Source organism: Ovis canadensis, chromosome 22 (genome assembly GCF_042477335.2).
Source record: "Ovis canadensis isolate MfBH-ARS-UI-01 breed Bighorn chromosome 22, ARS-UI_OviCan_v2, whole genome shotgun sequence".
NCBI lineage: Eukaryota > Metazoa > Chordata > Mammalia > Artiodactyla > Bovidae > Ovis > Ovis canadensis.
This window is the reverse complement of record NC_091266.1, coordinates 29,182,939-29,199,938: the sequence shown is the minus strand read 5'-3', so window position 1 is coordinate 29,199,938 and position 17,000 is coordinate 29,182,939. Positions and strand designations below refer to the sequence as shown.

The following is a 17,000-nucleotide window of genomic DNA, read 5'->3' as shown; positions in this document are numbered from 1 at the left end:
AAAAAAGGGTACGTTCTCTACTACACTATTTTTCTTTCATAGAAAACTATCACTTCTTCCTATGCATTATGTTAGAGAAATACAGACAACTACGGAAATTTTGATTGCCCTTATTATTAATCTTCTCACATTAGAAAAGCACTTCAAAAAAAAAAAAAAAAAAAGAAAAGCACTTCATCATCTGCATTTATGTAGCTTTATTAAAAAAAAAAGGTCTGATTTCAATATGTATAGCACCTAGAAAAAAATAACATATCTAATAATTTCCAATTTCTCCTTCAAACATTCCTCCACAAAGTCATTTTTTCCTTTGGACCTTCTGAAAAACCAAACTGCTTTCAAATACTTCTTGATTGTAGTCAAGGATGATATTAAAAATGTTTAATAACATTTTTATTAATGGCATGGCATAACCACCAGAGAATGATACCAGTTCATAATCACATGGCTGTATTGAAACATGCTAACTAAATATCAGTGTTAGTTACAGCTTCCTTTAAACATTCTGCTACACTTATTTCAACTCTAGCCTCATTCTCAAAGACTATTGGTTATTTCTTGCCAGCCAATTCACAGAGAAAGGAAAGTAGTTTTCACGAAAGACAGCCATATAAATTGGATTCCAAAGATTAATTTAACACTGCATTTTATTAAATATTTAATGTCCTTACTTTTATTCCTTAATACAAAAGTTAAGAAGAATAAATATTAGAACAACTATTGTTTTCTTTCTCCCACACCATTGGTTTCTAGAGAATGAGGCTCCTTAGCTTTTTATTATAGTTGTGTTACTTGATTTTATCTACATAATTAGATATCCAAGTTCTTTATCCGTCAACCAAAAGAAAACATTTAATACACAAATGGATAGATTTGGGAATATATTAAGGATAAGGTAAACTGTTGGCAAAACAAATAAATATCTGACATTTAGATGTAAAACAGAAATGGAATAGAGAAACTCACAAAAAAGCAGAGATGACTCAAAGACAAACCTAGGGTCTTAGAGTCACATACAATGTAAGAACATGGTATATATATATATCTGTGTTGGTTTCAGGGGACTTCTTACCCAACTTTGGAAAAACTATTAAGTACTCAGCATTGCACTGAGGACACGCCACTCTGGCTGTACTGTTTCCTCTCTGTTTTTCATCCACCCAGCGCTGTAGACAAGCCTGGTGAACCCATTTCGTAGATCCTCTGCATCTGCATGGTCTCACCCATTCAGCTGTTCTATCATCTTCATCAGTGGCAAAACACACCCAGCAACTTCTGTAAATTAAGAGAGAAAACAATGATATTATCATTAACACTCCAGCCTCCTCTTCACTGCAGCTCCACTTAATGGGATGAGCCTCCTATGTTATATTATAGAACCTTTAATTCTATATTAAAAGACTGAGGGGGAAAATAACCAACACATTTCCAGTAGAGTAGCTTCTCCTTTTTTCTGTTTTTCCTTGTGTTCTGTAGAGTCTTGTGTTTTCTGAATTTTGTTTTTACATAACTTCCTCAATGTTTTTAGTAATTTTTCACCTTCTCTAATGAACCAGAATGCAAAGAAACAATCCTCAAGCTGCTTTTATAAGACCTAATAATTCTTGAGGAATGGTAAGTACAGGAATATGTGAAATTCAGTGTATCTCCCATTTCAACAACATTAATCTCTTAACCTCTTGAACCTGGAGAACAAAAGTATTACACAAATGATTTCACATATGGTCTCATTCAATTTTCACCTGAGAGGGAGAAAAAATCCAGTCATTTCTCTTTCTGGTAAAGTATGACTATAAGAGAGAAAGATGATTAAATTTAAAAGCACAAAGGAAAGAACAGATGAAGACATCAGGATAAATTGTTTTTGGATAGTGAGATATTATAGGTATGAGTGGCTTTCCTTTTTTCTGGGAATTAAATTATATTTATTATATTTGAAACCTAGAAGTCTCAAGTCTGGGATGCCTATATTATAAAAAGAATCTTTATTGAGATGGTTAATTTTTAAACTTCTTCCTATTGTGCTCTGAAGGGTGCTTCATGAACTCTAATTTGTTCTTGTGGAATTAGGTTGCAATTCCTTATTTTTTCCTCCCTATTGACACAAGTTTTGACATCTATTTCCATTAGGGCAAATATTACAATTAAACTCAATGACACCATTCACTCCCTTCTACTCCCACTGCACAAGAGGAAAACAACTGCTAATTAAAGCTTGTCACCTACTGTGCACTTTTAATTAGATAAGTTGGCTTCTGTTACAATAACTAGCTTAACTATGCTTAGTGGGAAAGACTTATATAGTCAGGTACTGTAGATAAGTCTCCAGTCTTTGTAGATCAACGTGAATTTTAATCACATGCACCAATTAAAACTTCTTAGAATAGGGGGAAAAAACTGAACTGAATACATGGTAACAATATCCAAAATTGTGTTTTTACTTAGCTTTCAAAATCAGTCAGATTTCATATGACCTACCTGGTAAAACTGGAGGGAGGTAGCATTTGTTTAAGCATGCTTGACCCTCTGACTCACCTCAGCCAAGCTGTCTGGGCCCTCGTGCTATCTTATAGTTAAACAGAAATGTCTCCTCCTCCACTTTATTTTTTTTAACTTTATTGTGGTAAAATATACATAACATAAAACTGAATACTTTAACCATTTTTAAGACTACAATTCAGTAGCACTAAGTCATTCACACTGCTGTCCAACCATCACTACTACCTGTGATTTGACTGGGTTTAAACCAGTTTTTTTCATAAAAATTCAGTTGACAAGTATAGAGCAAATATCCCAGTTATTTGTGGTATTTGTATATATATTGGAGAAGGCAATGGCACCCTACTCCAGTACTCTTGCCTGGAAAATCCCATGGACAGAGGAGCCTGGTAGGCTGCAGTCCATGGGGTCGTTGAGGGTTGGACACGACTGAGCGACTTCACTTTCATTTTTCACTTTCATGCACTGGAGAAGGAAATGGCAGCCCACTCCAGTGTTCTTGCTTGGAGAATCCCAGGGACGGGGGAGCCTGGTGGGCTGCCGTCTATGGGGTCACACAGAGTCAGACGTAACTGACGTTACTTAGCAGCAGCAGTATATATATTTCCCCATAACCAAGGTAATGTTGTAAATATATTTGTATATCGCTGACAGAATGAAATGTATTATTTTGGTAACAAAATATAGGCAGAAATATCTAGAAAGTAGACTTCTAGGTTCTTGTAAGTTTTTCATATCAACAATGGAACATATATGTAGCTAAATTAAACTGAATCTTAAATTAGGCCAATTTCCAGTCATCAGGAAAAAACAAAATGTAGAAGTATTAATTAGGTTGAACCAAATGAAACTGCCTATATTTATGTGTTTAACTTTTATTTAAATGGAAGTTTCATATATCAATCTAATGGGAATATTTGTATAGCTATAATCCCTACAAATTCTGGATAAGAATAAGCCTATTTCTGCACCACCACCCCCTCTCAATTAATATGAAAAATTTCGAACTTTATTCCTAACACCCAGATTCTATCATTTTGCTACATATTCTTTCACCAATCTTATCTTTTGATGCATTTCAAAATTTCAGACATTAGTGCACTTCACCCCTAAACACATTTACAGTTTTACTTTTTAGAAGGTACTCAGGTCAGAGGCACTTCTGGATTTTTTTCTAATTTTACGGCTATGGTAGATAAGATAGTTGAACTATGATTTACAGTGAACTTATTAGGTACATTGTTTAATTCATAGTGATAGTATACAGCTTAAAAATTTGGATTTTTAAGGTAATGCTTGTTAGAGATTAACTGAAATTATTCTATAGAGCGGATACTTAAAAAAAGAATCCTTATTGGTAACAATACGCCCAAAAGGTTTGCTGATTTTCAACATCTACCAACTTACCACATACATTTTCCATTTATTCTAATCACTTAACATTACATCTGATGATGGTCATCTGAGATCAAATAGTATTGCCCACAATATGTAAATTTCTAACACCACCAAATTAATGCATCTAAAAATTATAATTTAGATGCAAATAAGTATGAAATCAAGACTTGTAACTTAATAGAACAAAACAAGCAAGCAACTGAAAACTAAAGAAATTGTCAGTAACATACACTGTGCATTCACTGATTCCATGTAGTTTCACTGGTTCCATGAAGCTGCATAAACAAAATAAATGGAAGATTGTACCCATCTGGAAAACTCTGTAAATTAATTCGGGCTACATCTAGTAAATGTAAGATATTTAAAGTTCTAGTGAAATTACCATAGCTATATCCTTCCCTATTTTAAGGAAGGATGGATCAATCTGGATAGATCAGAGAAGGCTTCAGGAAGGCCTGACAGTAGAAATTTGCAGGAGCAAGTGATTTTATCATAGGGATTCTCAAAACACAGTTCTCTGAGATGAGCAGTTCAGAATCACTAGGAAACCTGCAAATTCTCTGGCTCTACTCCAGACCTAGTAAGTAAGAAACTCAAGAGGAAAAGGGCCTAGAAATCTGTGTTTTAACAAACCCTCAAGGTGACGTGATATTAAATAAAGTCTGGGAACCACTAGTACAGAAAAATGGCAGGTTAAAAAAAGCAAAGAGACTGCAGAAAGCAAACTGTGTGAAAGGGATAATTATCGGACTTACTTAAGGTAGAAATAATAGCTTCTGATGAGTACATATTTTTAATATAAATAACAGTACAGAAAATGTTAAGTTCTAAAGAATTTATTAACTGATATACCACCTTAATAGGTTTATGAGTTTAACCTACATGATATGGAAAGAACATTAGTCTGTGAAATAAGGGCCAGGTATGTGGGAAATTAACTTAAAGAGTATAAAAATGGTCACATGGGCAGACAGCCTATAAGACAGTTATTAGTCTTTAGGGCTGGAAATGAGGGGAGGGAACAATGTCTGTATAGAAATCTTTTCTTCCCTCATTAAAAAAAAGACTTATAATAGTCTGACCAGGAATATCACCTAAGAAGGTTTTATAATTATGCTTTCACTCTCTGCTTCCCCATACCCTACCCCCTCCTTGATGCAATCTATTTCAGCTATATATTCCCCAATTCCTTCTTCCATTTAAGGAGAAAAGAGGTTGTTTGAAAATGATGGGTTTATAGTTTCTCAGCATCTTAGGAAAATAGAAATTTGTGGTTTAATGTACAGCATGATTTCTCTTTTTTAGGAGCAAAAAGTATCCCACACTTTTTAAGGAAAATCACTCTTCCCTCCAGCATCAGCCATGTGTGTGGTTTCTTTAGGCAGTTAGTCCCACATCCCCAGCTCCAGGAAGAGTAATCCTTAGATTGGTTTAAGGGGAGTATCCCACGTCCTAGATTACAGTGACGAGTCTGGGCCCATAAAGCTGGTTTTATTAGAGTGCACTTCAGAATTTTTGCTGGGAAAGTTGGTACACAGACTTTCTTTTCCACTGGGCTTTAAGGCAGGAAAAATGAGGAGCTAAAGGAGAGTCTGAGGCTTTGCTGCCAGGAAACCCACAACGTGGAGCCTGAAGAACCCAGAGGAAGCTAAAAGGTAGAAACTGATGACTTTGTCTGAGACATGGATCAAGCTGTGCTTAAAGCTAAATATACTCTTGCACTGTTCACTTACATAAACCCATAGTTTTTTTTTTTTTTTTCCTGGTTTAACCTGTTTGGGGCCGATCTTTCAGGTGTAACCCAAACAATCTTGTTATACAGTGTGAGAAATTGGAAATAAAGAGATAGCCCTGAACAATTATATGATGTGAACTCCTAAACAGCTTTTATAATAACACACAGGTATTTTTGTCAATGGCTTTATTTCCTACTGACCAGACTTGAGCAGGAAAGACTTAAATAAATCTGATTTCCACTGCCAAGTACTCTGAGTCGTGTAAGTTTTTCTGTTTCTCACACAGAGCAAAAATACGCTCCTGATTCTGGTTATTAGATCAGGTCATTTCTTAGAAACAGCCAACAAAGATAAAACCAAACATTTTTAAGAAATTAAAAATTCTTACTGACAGCGCTATAATATTTCCACTGCAGGATCAATTTAACTATAATTCTACTTTAAGTTATATTTTAATGCTATAATTTATGGGATGGCAATTTTAATACCCTTAAAAGTAAGAACAACTGCTCTAAGGCACACCTCCTCTCCTCCCTACCTCCCTCCCCCATTATTATCTTAATAAATTTGAGCACTGGATTTTAATAATTAAAAAAAAAAAGAGAACAATTGGGTATTTGCGATTTCAAAAGACAAAGCCAAAAACTTTTCAAGTCCACACCCAAGGAGAGGTTGTAATTTCTGACAAAACTCTAATTAAGAGCTTCTCTTTGAGTCATTTCCTACCCTTGTTCTCTTCAATCCTCCATCTCTCAGAAAGCAGCGATCAGTGTGATGTACAAGCATCATCTGAGACCTTGCTAGAAACGCAGATTAGGTCCCACCCAAGACCTGCAGAATCAGAAACTCTGATGGGACCCCACATTACATAAAAAAAAATTATTTATTTTAAATTTCTTCAAAAATTATTTTTCTTTTTTGATTTTGGTAGAACATATAAAATTTCCATCTTAATTACCTTTAAGTGCACAATTCAGTGGCATTAAACACATTTACAGGTTGTGCTACCATTACCATCACCCATCCCCATATAACTTTTCATCTGGTAAAACAAATTCTGTTCTTATTAAACTCCCCAAGCCCCTGACAGTTACCCTTATGTTTTCTGTCTTTATAACTTCGACTATTCTAAGAACCTCACACAAGTGGAATCATCCAGTATTCGTCTTTTTATGTCTTCCACGTTCATCCACATTGTAGCAGCTAATCTGCAGAGTATCTTTCCTTTTTGAGGCTGAATACGATTCTACTGTATGCATACGCACCACATTTGCTTATCTCAGTCATAGATAGTAGGGCTGCTCCCAGGTTTTAGTTATTGTGAATAATGGTGTTATGAACCTGGGTGTACAAGTATTTCTTTGTGATCCTGTTTTTAATTTTTTTGGATATATACCCAGAAGTGAAATTGCTAAATCATATAGTATTTCTATTTTTAACTTTTTGAGGAGTCATCAATGTGGTGTTTTAACAAACCCTTCATGTGATTGACTGTGAGACCTAAAGTTTGAGAACCTCTGCTTTGGTCATTCTTCCTTTTTCCATATTTCTTCCCTTTGTAAATTTTCTCAACTCACCGTAATAGAAAAATGAAATCTGATTTTATATTCAATGTAAATGGTTTTTAATTTAAAAAGTAAACAAAATGCTTCAGATCTTTCTTTATTCTAAAGGAAAAAAGCTAGCTAAATTTGGGAAAAAGATTTTGTGAGTTCAGGATATTCTAACTGGTTAAAGAATTTGGGCTTTGGAGCCAGACTGTTTGAGTTCAAATTCCCTACTTACTGCTTATTTTAGGTTTAATGACAGTCTCTTTCAGGACTTCTTTAAGTCAGGGGGTTCTTAATCTGGGGTCCACAAAAAATTTATGGGGTTAGTAAATTTGGATGGGGAAAAAAATAACATTTTAAAAATTTTCACTAATCACTGAATGATATTCAATTTTCTTTCAATTATGAATCTAAGTAAATCATAGTAATATCAGCAGTACAGAAATTAGAAATTAGAACAGTGACCAGTAATTTTCATATTATAGCTGTCCAGATTCCCAAATAACATTTAACCCATCACTAATCTGAAATTAATTATCAAGAGTCACCAATAATAGATCTTGCGTTTGTGTTAAAGCTTCTATTACTACATCAGATTTTTAATATTTTGTCAGGTGTATTTCTACATAATTGGTTCATTTCTGACCTACCTATTTTGTTTTATTCTTTCAAAACATTCTGAGAAGGAACTCATATACATAACTAAACTTCCAAAGTAGTTCTCAGGATAAAAAAAGGTTTTATGTTAAAATTCCCTATTGTAGAACCTCCCCTACTCTGTTGGTGGGAATTAAATTGGTGCAGCAACTATGGAAAACAGTATAGAGGGTCCTCAAAAAACTAAAAACAGAGTTGACTATGATCCAGCAATCCCACTCCTGGGTATGTTTCCTGACAAAACCGTAATTTAAAAAAGATACATGTACCCTTATGTTCATTGTAGCACTATTTACAATAGTCAAGACATGGAAATAACCTAAATGTCTACTGACAGATGAATGGATAAAGATGTGATATGTGTACACATGTACATCGACACACACACACACACACACACACACACACATCAATAGAATAGTTTCTCACTGGCACATAAATTGACTAGTATGGTTATCTAATGAATACTATTCAGCCATAAAAAATGAAATAATGCCATTTGCAGCAACATGGATGGACTGAGATTATCATACTAAGTAAGTCAGAAAGAGAAAGACAAATACCATAATAACATCACTTACATGTGGAATCTAAAATGACACAAATGAATTTACCTATAAAAAAAGTAGAAACAGACTCAGACATAGAGAACAGACTTGTGGTTGCCAAGGGGGAGGGATGCATTAGGAGTCTGGGACTAGCAGATGCAAACCGATATATATTCAGAATGGATAAACAATAAAGACCCTACTGTATAGTACGGGGAACTATGTTCAGTAATCTGTGCTAGAAAAAGGAGACTGTATGTAGGTGTGTGGCTCAGGCACTCTGCTGAACATCAGAAATTAACACAACATTATAAATTAACTATACTTCAATAAAGTAAATTAAAAAAAGATTCTCTATTGTAAAGGATTAAACAAGTGATTTTGAAACAGCTCAATTGCCTGGCATATATATAACCACCAAATGAACAGTAGCAATAATGGCACGGATAGACAAGAAAGATGCTATCAACTTTATAGCTATGCCTAGATTTTATGGATGCATTTTCTTACCTAAATTAGCTCATAAAGTAGTTCTGCCTGGCACCCTGGTATTCAGTGGGAAAAGTCCTGGATTCCTAACCATTCTTTAGTTTTTCAGTAGGCCAACACCATTTCGTAAGATATTCATTCAAAGCCACATTTCACTTTCTTCCATCCTTTTTTTTCCTTCCACTAGGTTTTGTAAATGCTGCTTGCTTGCTGATATCAGCAATTTACACTCACAATTTATAATACTTCCACACCTTTCTGCCAGCCAAGCTGAGGCTCATCAGTTTACAGATTAAAAGGAGGTCTAGGAATTATCACAACTGGTTCAGAGATCAAAGAACAAATCACTATTATACTATGAAGACATGAGAAAGAACTAAAGTAGACAACTCTAAAGTCTATTACTTATTCCTTAAAATAAACGTATGGCCTTATTGGTACTGGTAATATTACTGATCTATATGCATAACATGCCTCTCTTTATTTGAAAAAAAGTTAATTCTATGTGGTTTTAAATTTAAATTCAAACATTTTCCAATTATAAGTCCTTCTTGACAGCAAAACTTATAAACAGTTTGAGGAATACATATCTAGTTTTTCTTAAATCTAACTATATTCAAGATTTCTCCGAGATTAACTTAAACGTACTAAGTATGTTCACTATTTGATGTCAGAAGAAATACATTTAAGGAACTTATAGTCTAGTTAAGGAACAAATATACGCATAGAAGAATCACATAAAAACAACCATACAGAGCATTAAGTGTCCAGCTAATGCAGAAATGTGATGATGACCATAAGAAACACAGGGTGAAACAGCTAGCTGAGAGGGTTTCATGAAAAGGCAGAACTACAATTGAGATGACAACTAGGGAATGAAAAGAACAAGGGTATCTGAAGTAAGAAAGCAGCATAACCAAGCTTAGAGACAGAAATGAGCATATGGCCATGGACCATGAGAAAACCAATGTAATTGGAGCAGAAAAGTTTTAAAATAAAGCTAGATATTACAAACCAGTTGGGAAAGGATGGATGACAAAGGTAACCTACTTCATAGGGTTCATATGTGACTAAACCAGTTTATATGGTTAAGTTAATTATTTAAAAAGTATACGGGGAAAAAAGGAGAGCAAACTTTACTTATCAATAGAATACTTTTTCACTGTCACATAAATTAACCAGTATGGTTATCTAATAAAACAGCTGACAGTAAAGTCTATCTTTGCAGATTTAGACTGCAGGTGTTTATCTTGGATTATCAGAAAGATCTGGAAACTCTGCCCTAGAGATTACTTTGATGAAAAATGGAGGGTAGCAGAACAGAAGAGTTCCAGAATACAGGAGTGAGAGGAATGAAACAGGCTTTAAATTGTTGTTGTTGTTATTATATATGGTGTCTTACCAATGTATTTGCATGAGTGTTTTAAGGAAAGAGAACATGTCCTTAATTCAAAACATGTTTAGCGAACCATGCTCTGGTTAATGCGAGGAATGCCTAAATTTAACAATGGAAAAAAACTGCAAATTGCTTGCTTTGTCTCAGGATTTAAAGTATCACATCCTATGTATTCTTAAACAAAAACTATACCATCAAGACTAAAAACCTCTTTATATGTCTGTCCACCCAAGTGGAATAGAAGTTAAAAAGTACCTGAATTTATCAAAGAGTTACCACAATTATTAATACATTATGAAAGAGAGGAAGAGAAATATACCACAGTGAAAGCAATCATTTATTGAGCATATATTCATGCCATGCTCTTTATCTCGGATCTTCATAAAGTCTGCAAACATAATTATTTCCCCCCTTAAATAAGGAAACAAAAGCCCAGAAAGGTTAAACAGTCTGCCCAAGGCTTCATGGTTAAATAGAAAGGCATGAACGCAACCTAGGCCTCAGCTCTAAAAAATCAGATTTTTGTAAATTATATGCCATTAAAAAAAAAAATCAGCTTTTTTCACTGCGCCATGCTGCCTTATGGATAGTGTATTCTGAGAAAATTTTCCATTTCTCATTTTTAAGGAAATTATGGTTAGTGCAAGTCATTATGTGTTTCATTTTCGCTAGGGTACCTTTAAGCGGCCATAAGGAGCTTTCACTAGAAATCTAAACCTCTTCCAGTGTGCCCTAATGTGCCATATAAATGTTACCACCTCTCATCTTATAACTATGGCATATAAGGAACTGGGAGGCATGTATGTATATACGGTATGTAAACAACTGCTACAGGAGTCTGGAGAAGAGTGGGAAATACTTCTGGCTGAAATAGTCAGAAAAGCTTTATAAATGAGGCAGAAACTAAACTGGATCTTGAAGAGTGAGTAGAATTTTGAAAGACAAGATGCTGAAAAGAATACAGGACAGTGTGCATATCAAGCTGGCCTGGGCAAAAGATGTATACTCACATACTCATTTTTAAACAGAAGCAGAGCTTTAAGAAGGTAGCTAGTGCCAGCCATGTATTCTGTGTCTTAAACATAATAGAGAGCATAATAAATATGACTATGGAGGGTCTGACTGGAAAAGGTCAGTTTTCATTCTAATCCCAAAGAAAGGCAATGCCAAAGAATGCTCAAACTACCACACAATTGCACTCATCTCACACACTAGTAAAGTAATGCTCAAAATTCTCCAAGCCAGGCTTCAGCAATACGTGAACCGCGAACTTCCAGATATTCAACCTGGTTTTAGAAATGGCAGAGGAACCAGAGATCAAATTGCCAATATCTACTGGATCATCGAAAAAGCAAGACAGTTCCTGCTTTTATTGACTGCTTTATTGACTATGCCAAAGCCTCTGACTGTGTGGATCGCAATAAACTGTGGAAAATTCTGAAAGAGATGGGAATACCAGACCACCTGACCTGTCTCTTGAGAAACCTGTATACAGGTCAGGAAGCAAGTTAGAACTGGACATGGAACAACAGACTCGTTCCAAATAGGAAAAGGAGTACGTCAAGGCTGTATATTGTCACCCTGCTTCTTTAACTTATATGCAGAGTACATCATGAGAAACGCTGGGCTGGATGAAGCACAAGCTGGAATCAAGATTGCCAGGAGAAATATCAATAACCTCAGATATGCAGATGACACCACCCTTATGGCAGAAAGTGAAGAGGAACTAAAGAGCCTCTTGATGAAAGTGAAAGAGGAGAGTGAAAAAGCTGACTTATAGCTCAACATTCACAAAATGAAGATCATGGCATCCGGTCCCATCACTTCATGGCAAATAGATGGGGAAACAGTGGAAACAATGTCAAACTTTATTTTTTTGGGCTCCAAAATCACTGCAGATGGTGATTGCAGCCAGGAAATTAAAAGACACTTACTCCTTGGAAGAAAGGTTATGACCAACCTAGATAGCATATTGAAAAGCAGAGACATTACTTTGCCAACAAAGGTCCATCTAGTCAAGGCTATGGTTTTTCCAGTGGTCATGCATGTATGGATGTGAGAGTTGGACTGTGAAGAAGGCTGAGTGCCGCAGAATTGATGCTTTTGAACTGTGGTGTTGGAGAAGACTCTTGAGAGTCCCTTGGACTGCAAGGAGATCCAACCAGTCCATTCTAAAGGAGAGTGGTCCTGAGTATTCTTTGGAAGGAATGATGCTAAAGCTGAAACTCCAGTACTCTGGCCACCTCATGTGAAGAGTTGACTCATTGGAAAAAGACTCTGATGCTGGGAGGGATTGGCGGCAGGAGGGAAAGGGGACGACAGAGGATGAGATGGCTGGATGGCATCACTGACTCGATGGACGTGAGTTTGAGTGAACTCCGGGAGCTGGTGATGGACAGGGAGGCCTGGCATGCTGCGATTCATGGGGTCACAGAGCGGACACAACTGAGCGACTGAACTGAACTAAACTGATGGAGGGTCTTGAAGGCCAAGTTAAAAAATTTTGAACTTAAGCTTAGTAAGCAATAAAAAAATACAGGTTTTGAACAAATGAGATATTTTTAAAATGGTGCTTCAGCAAGATTATTCTAAGTAGTGATATGTCATAAATAGTGAAAAGATGGCGTGATTCAACAGTGTTGCCAATGTACATTCCCCTTCTCAAGAAATGGAACAGCTTCTGTTCTCAGTGAACTCCCACGTGAATGTGCATGGTGGTGGTGATAAAGGCTCTGAGACACGGGATGGATGCATTGAAAAAAAATTACAATTAAGAGCGATGTACTATAATGAGTTCTATTGAAAGAGATTCTTTGGAAATTTTGGAAGAAGTAACTCACTGCCCGAAGGAGATGTACAATGCTTCAAAGTGATATTTGAGCTGAATTCTAAAGATGGTTCAGAGTCAGCCAGGTGTCAAAAGGGAGGAAGGACTCTAAAGCAAAAAATAAGATGCACAGCAGGATATACTCAGAGGACAATGAAGTGCAGTACAGAAGAGTATGGTTAAAGTAGGTTAGGGCTGGATTGGATTAATAGAGCTAAGTCTCTTCACAAAGTCTTGAAAGTTGAGAATTTATCCTATTGGCAATGTAGAGACTGGCATGTTTTAAAGCATGGGAATGACATGATTATAATTGTGCTCTAGCCAATTCTGGTACCACTCTGTAAGTCAAATTGGAAGAGAAAAACTGGAGTCAGATGAAGAATCTATAGTATTTGATAAGCAGGTGGATTTAGAGGGGGGGGAAAAAAGCAAAAAGCAAAAAAAAAAAAGATGTAGGTTTTATGGCTGGTGGATTAGAAGAATGGGCCAGAAACTGGGAAGCCAAGATAAGTAAAAACCAGGGAAATGGCAGTTGTTTAGCTTTAGATACGTGAAGACACTAGTAATACCGTGTATACACAAATGGAACTGTCTACTGGGCAGCTGGAGAGCAGACACTAAAATGCGGGAAAGACACCAAGAATAAAAACAGACATTTGGGAGTCATTCAAAGGTGAAAGTGAGATGGTAAGTGATAAAAGTGTCTACTTTTCAAAGAATAAGGGCTGAGAATTGAACCATACTTAAGTGATTGAAGAGAGTAAGGATAAGGTGATATGTAAGAGGGGGAAAAACACAGACAGACAAATAATGTAGTAGACTAGAACACAGTTTCAAGTTAGGGAGTGGAGGTCACCAGTTTCAGCTTCATTACATACATGTCAAGGACATGAGGAAAAAGGAAAGACAAAGGAAAAAGTCATTAGGTTTATCGATTAAGAAATTATTAGTAGCATTTAATATACTTTTAGTTGAGCCACGGATAAGAAAGGTGGATAAAAGTCAAATTATAACAAGGTAATAAGAATCTAAATGTCACTAGAGTAGTTCAGTTCAGTTGCTCAGTCATGTCTGACTCTGCAACCCAATGGACTGCAGTATGCCAGACCTCCCTGTCCATCCTCAACTCCTGGAGTTTACTCAAACTCATGTCCACTGAGTCGGTGATGCCATCCAACCATCTCATCCTGTCGTCCCCTTTTCCTCCCACCTTCAATCTTTCCCAGCATCAGGGTCTTTTCAAAGGAGTCAGTTCCTTGCATCAGGTGGCCAAAGTATTGGAGTTTCAGCTTCAACATCAGTCCTTCCAATGAACATTCAGGACTGATCTCCTTTAGGCTGGACTGGTTGGATCTCCTTGCAGTTCAAGGGACTCTTAAGAGTCTTCTCCAACACCACAGTTCAAAAGCATCAATTCTTCAGTGCTCAGCTTTCTTCACAGTCCAACTCTCACATCCATACATGACTAATGGAAAAACCATAGCCGTGACTTGACAGACCTTTGTTGACATAGCAATGTCTCTGCTTTTCAATATGCTGTCTAGGTTGGTCATAACTTTTCTTTCAAGGAGTAAGCGTCTTTTTATCTCATGGCTGCAGTCACCATTTGCAGTGATTTTGGAACCCAAAAAAATAAAGTCTCTCACTGTTTCCCCATCTATTTGCCATGAAGTGATGGGACCAGATGCCATGATCTTAGTTTTCTGAACGCTGAGCTTTAAGTCAACTTTTTCACTCTCCTCTTTCACTTTCATCAAGAGGCTCTTTAGTTCCTCTTCACTTTCTGCCATAAGGGTGGTGTCATCTGCATATCTGAGGTTATTGTTATTTCTCCTGGCAATCTTGATTCCAGCTTGTGCTTCATCCAGCCCAGTGTTTCTCATGATGTACTCTGCACAGAAGTTAAATAAGCAGGGTAACAATATACAGCCTTGACGTACTCCTTTTGCTATTTGGAATGAATCTGTTGTTCCATGTCCAGTTCTAACTGTTGCTTCGTGACCTGCATATAGGTTTCTCAGGAGGCAGGTCAGGTGGTCTGGTATTTCCATCTCTTTCAGAATTTTCTAGAGTTTATTGTGATCCACACAGTCAAAGGCTTTGGCATAGTCAATAAAGCAGAAATAGATGTTTTTCTGGAACTGTCTTGCTTTTTCGATGATCCATACTACGAGTATCCATACTCATAGTACAAGTAGTATGTTAATACAATAGATTATATATGTATACTCTTTAATTGCTGAATATCACAGAACTCGGCATTTTAAAAAGTAAACTGTAGGCTGATATATTTAAATTTTAGAAACAAAAACAGAACTGTGAATTACATATAATATATATAAAAGCATTAAAAAGAGACTGGAAGAACATAAACCCACTTATATAATAGTGAACTGGGTATGGGAGAAGATATGGGCCTGGGGGATAATGGCCAAAGGGGACTTTATCTGTAATGTTTCTGCTTTTTATATAGAGAGGGAAACAAATACAACTAATTGCTAATGGTTCTTAACTCCAGGTATTGTTCTGTAAATGTCAAAATGGGATTGTAATATGATTGAGGAAAGATGCCAAAGAGAGTGACAAGCTGCTTTAGCGGAAGCTAGAGATGGTTTATAACTCAGAAGGTAATACAGCTCGGTCCTATGAGGACATCTACAACCTCTAAAGAGATGTCCATATGGTCGGTAACATCCTGTGAGATGGGGTTCTAACTCACTTGCTACTGCAGGAGGCCTCTGAGGAGCAGATTATTCTTCCATTGTTCTTCCCATCTGACTGTTCCGGGGAGAATGGCTCTGTTCCTTGCCTACTCACCATGTGCAATTAAGTGATGCAAAACAACCTCAACAAATTCCTAAGTGTTCAATATGAAAGGGGTACACAAAAGTCTAGTTTCCAGAAGCATCTCTCACCAGGCTTTAAACTTGAGGTCCATTCCTGCCGTTTGTTTATAGTATTCTTTGTATTCTCTATACATTTAACCCTCATTTTGAGAAGTAAAAGAGAAAATGAGAAAGTATAATGGTGACAGAGTAGACATAACAGACTTCTTAAAAAAGTATGGCAATGAAGGGAAAGAATAGAAAATAAGATTCAGAGAGCCTGATGTAAAGGGTTTGAATTTATGAATGGTTATAACTTCAGGGCAATGATTTGTGATCCCCAATCATTCATGATAGAAAACTAACCCCTTTCCACCACTCTCAATTTAAAAGGTTCAAATGATAAATTTACATAAAAGAGCTGCTTACTGTTTACAAAAATGAAAGGCAATCAAAATATCTATCTATATATACTCTTTCCAGCTGCAAATATGGCAAGAATAAAATTTATTAAGTAAACAATTGCTAAACTAGACTTATTCACAAAGGACAAGCAATTGAACTTCAGCTCTTAGTAAGCTGCTATTAATTAAAAGACCATGGAAGACTGAATGTATAAACTGAACATACCATCATATTTGTAAATATAATCTTTATTTTATTTGACATTTGTGGAACACAAACCTCACTAGAATTAAAGCTCCACACAAGTATTTCTGCTTATGTTCACTACCACCATATACTGAGGGCTTAGAATGGTACTGGGCAAATGGATCAATATTTATCAAATCAGTTCAGTGAATACTAATTTAATAAACTATTAAAATATACCTAATCTTAACCCAGAAGCAAAACAATATATGTTATATACATTTCCTTAATCTTCTCAAGGATAGAACTTGTACTGAAGAAATAAACATAAAGGCAAGTTTCTGAAGTAAATTCTGTAGCTCAAAAATTGCCACCCAAAGACCAAGCTAGGGGGGAGCCAAATTCAAGCAAGAATTCTGGGTCCTAACAGGTTGACATATTTTAGTCTCTTGAACTTGTCAGTATTCCTCAAATGAACCCATCA

The 17,000-nt window shown here is 36.1% G+C and overlaps 1 protein-coding gene across 1 annotated transcript in view; it reads right to left on the bottom strand.

The window, feature by feature from the left end:
• MARCHF5 (membrane associated ring-CH-type finger 5) overlaps positions 1-17,000 on the bottom strand; it is a 54,481-nt gene that overhangs the window by 34,157 nt on the left and 3,324 nt on the right. Inside the window, exon 2 of the mRNA XM_069567520.1 lies at positions 1,073-1,275. Within this exon, the coding sequence (XP_069423621.1) occupies positions 1,073-1,275 (203 nt within the window). The remainder of the gene's footprint in view (positions 1-1,072; positions 1,276-17,000) is intronic.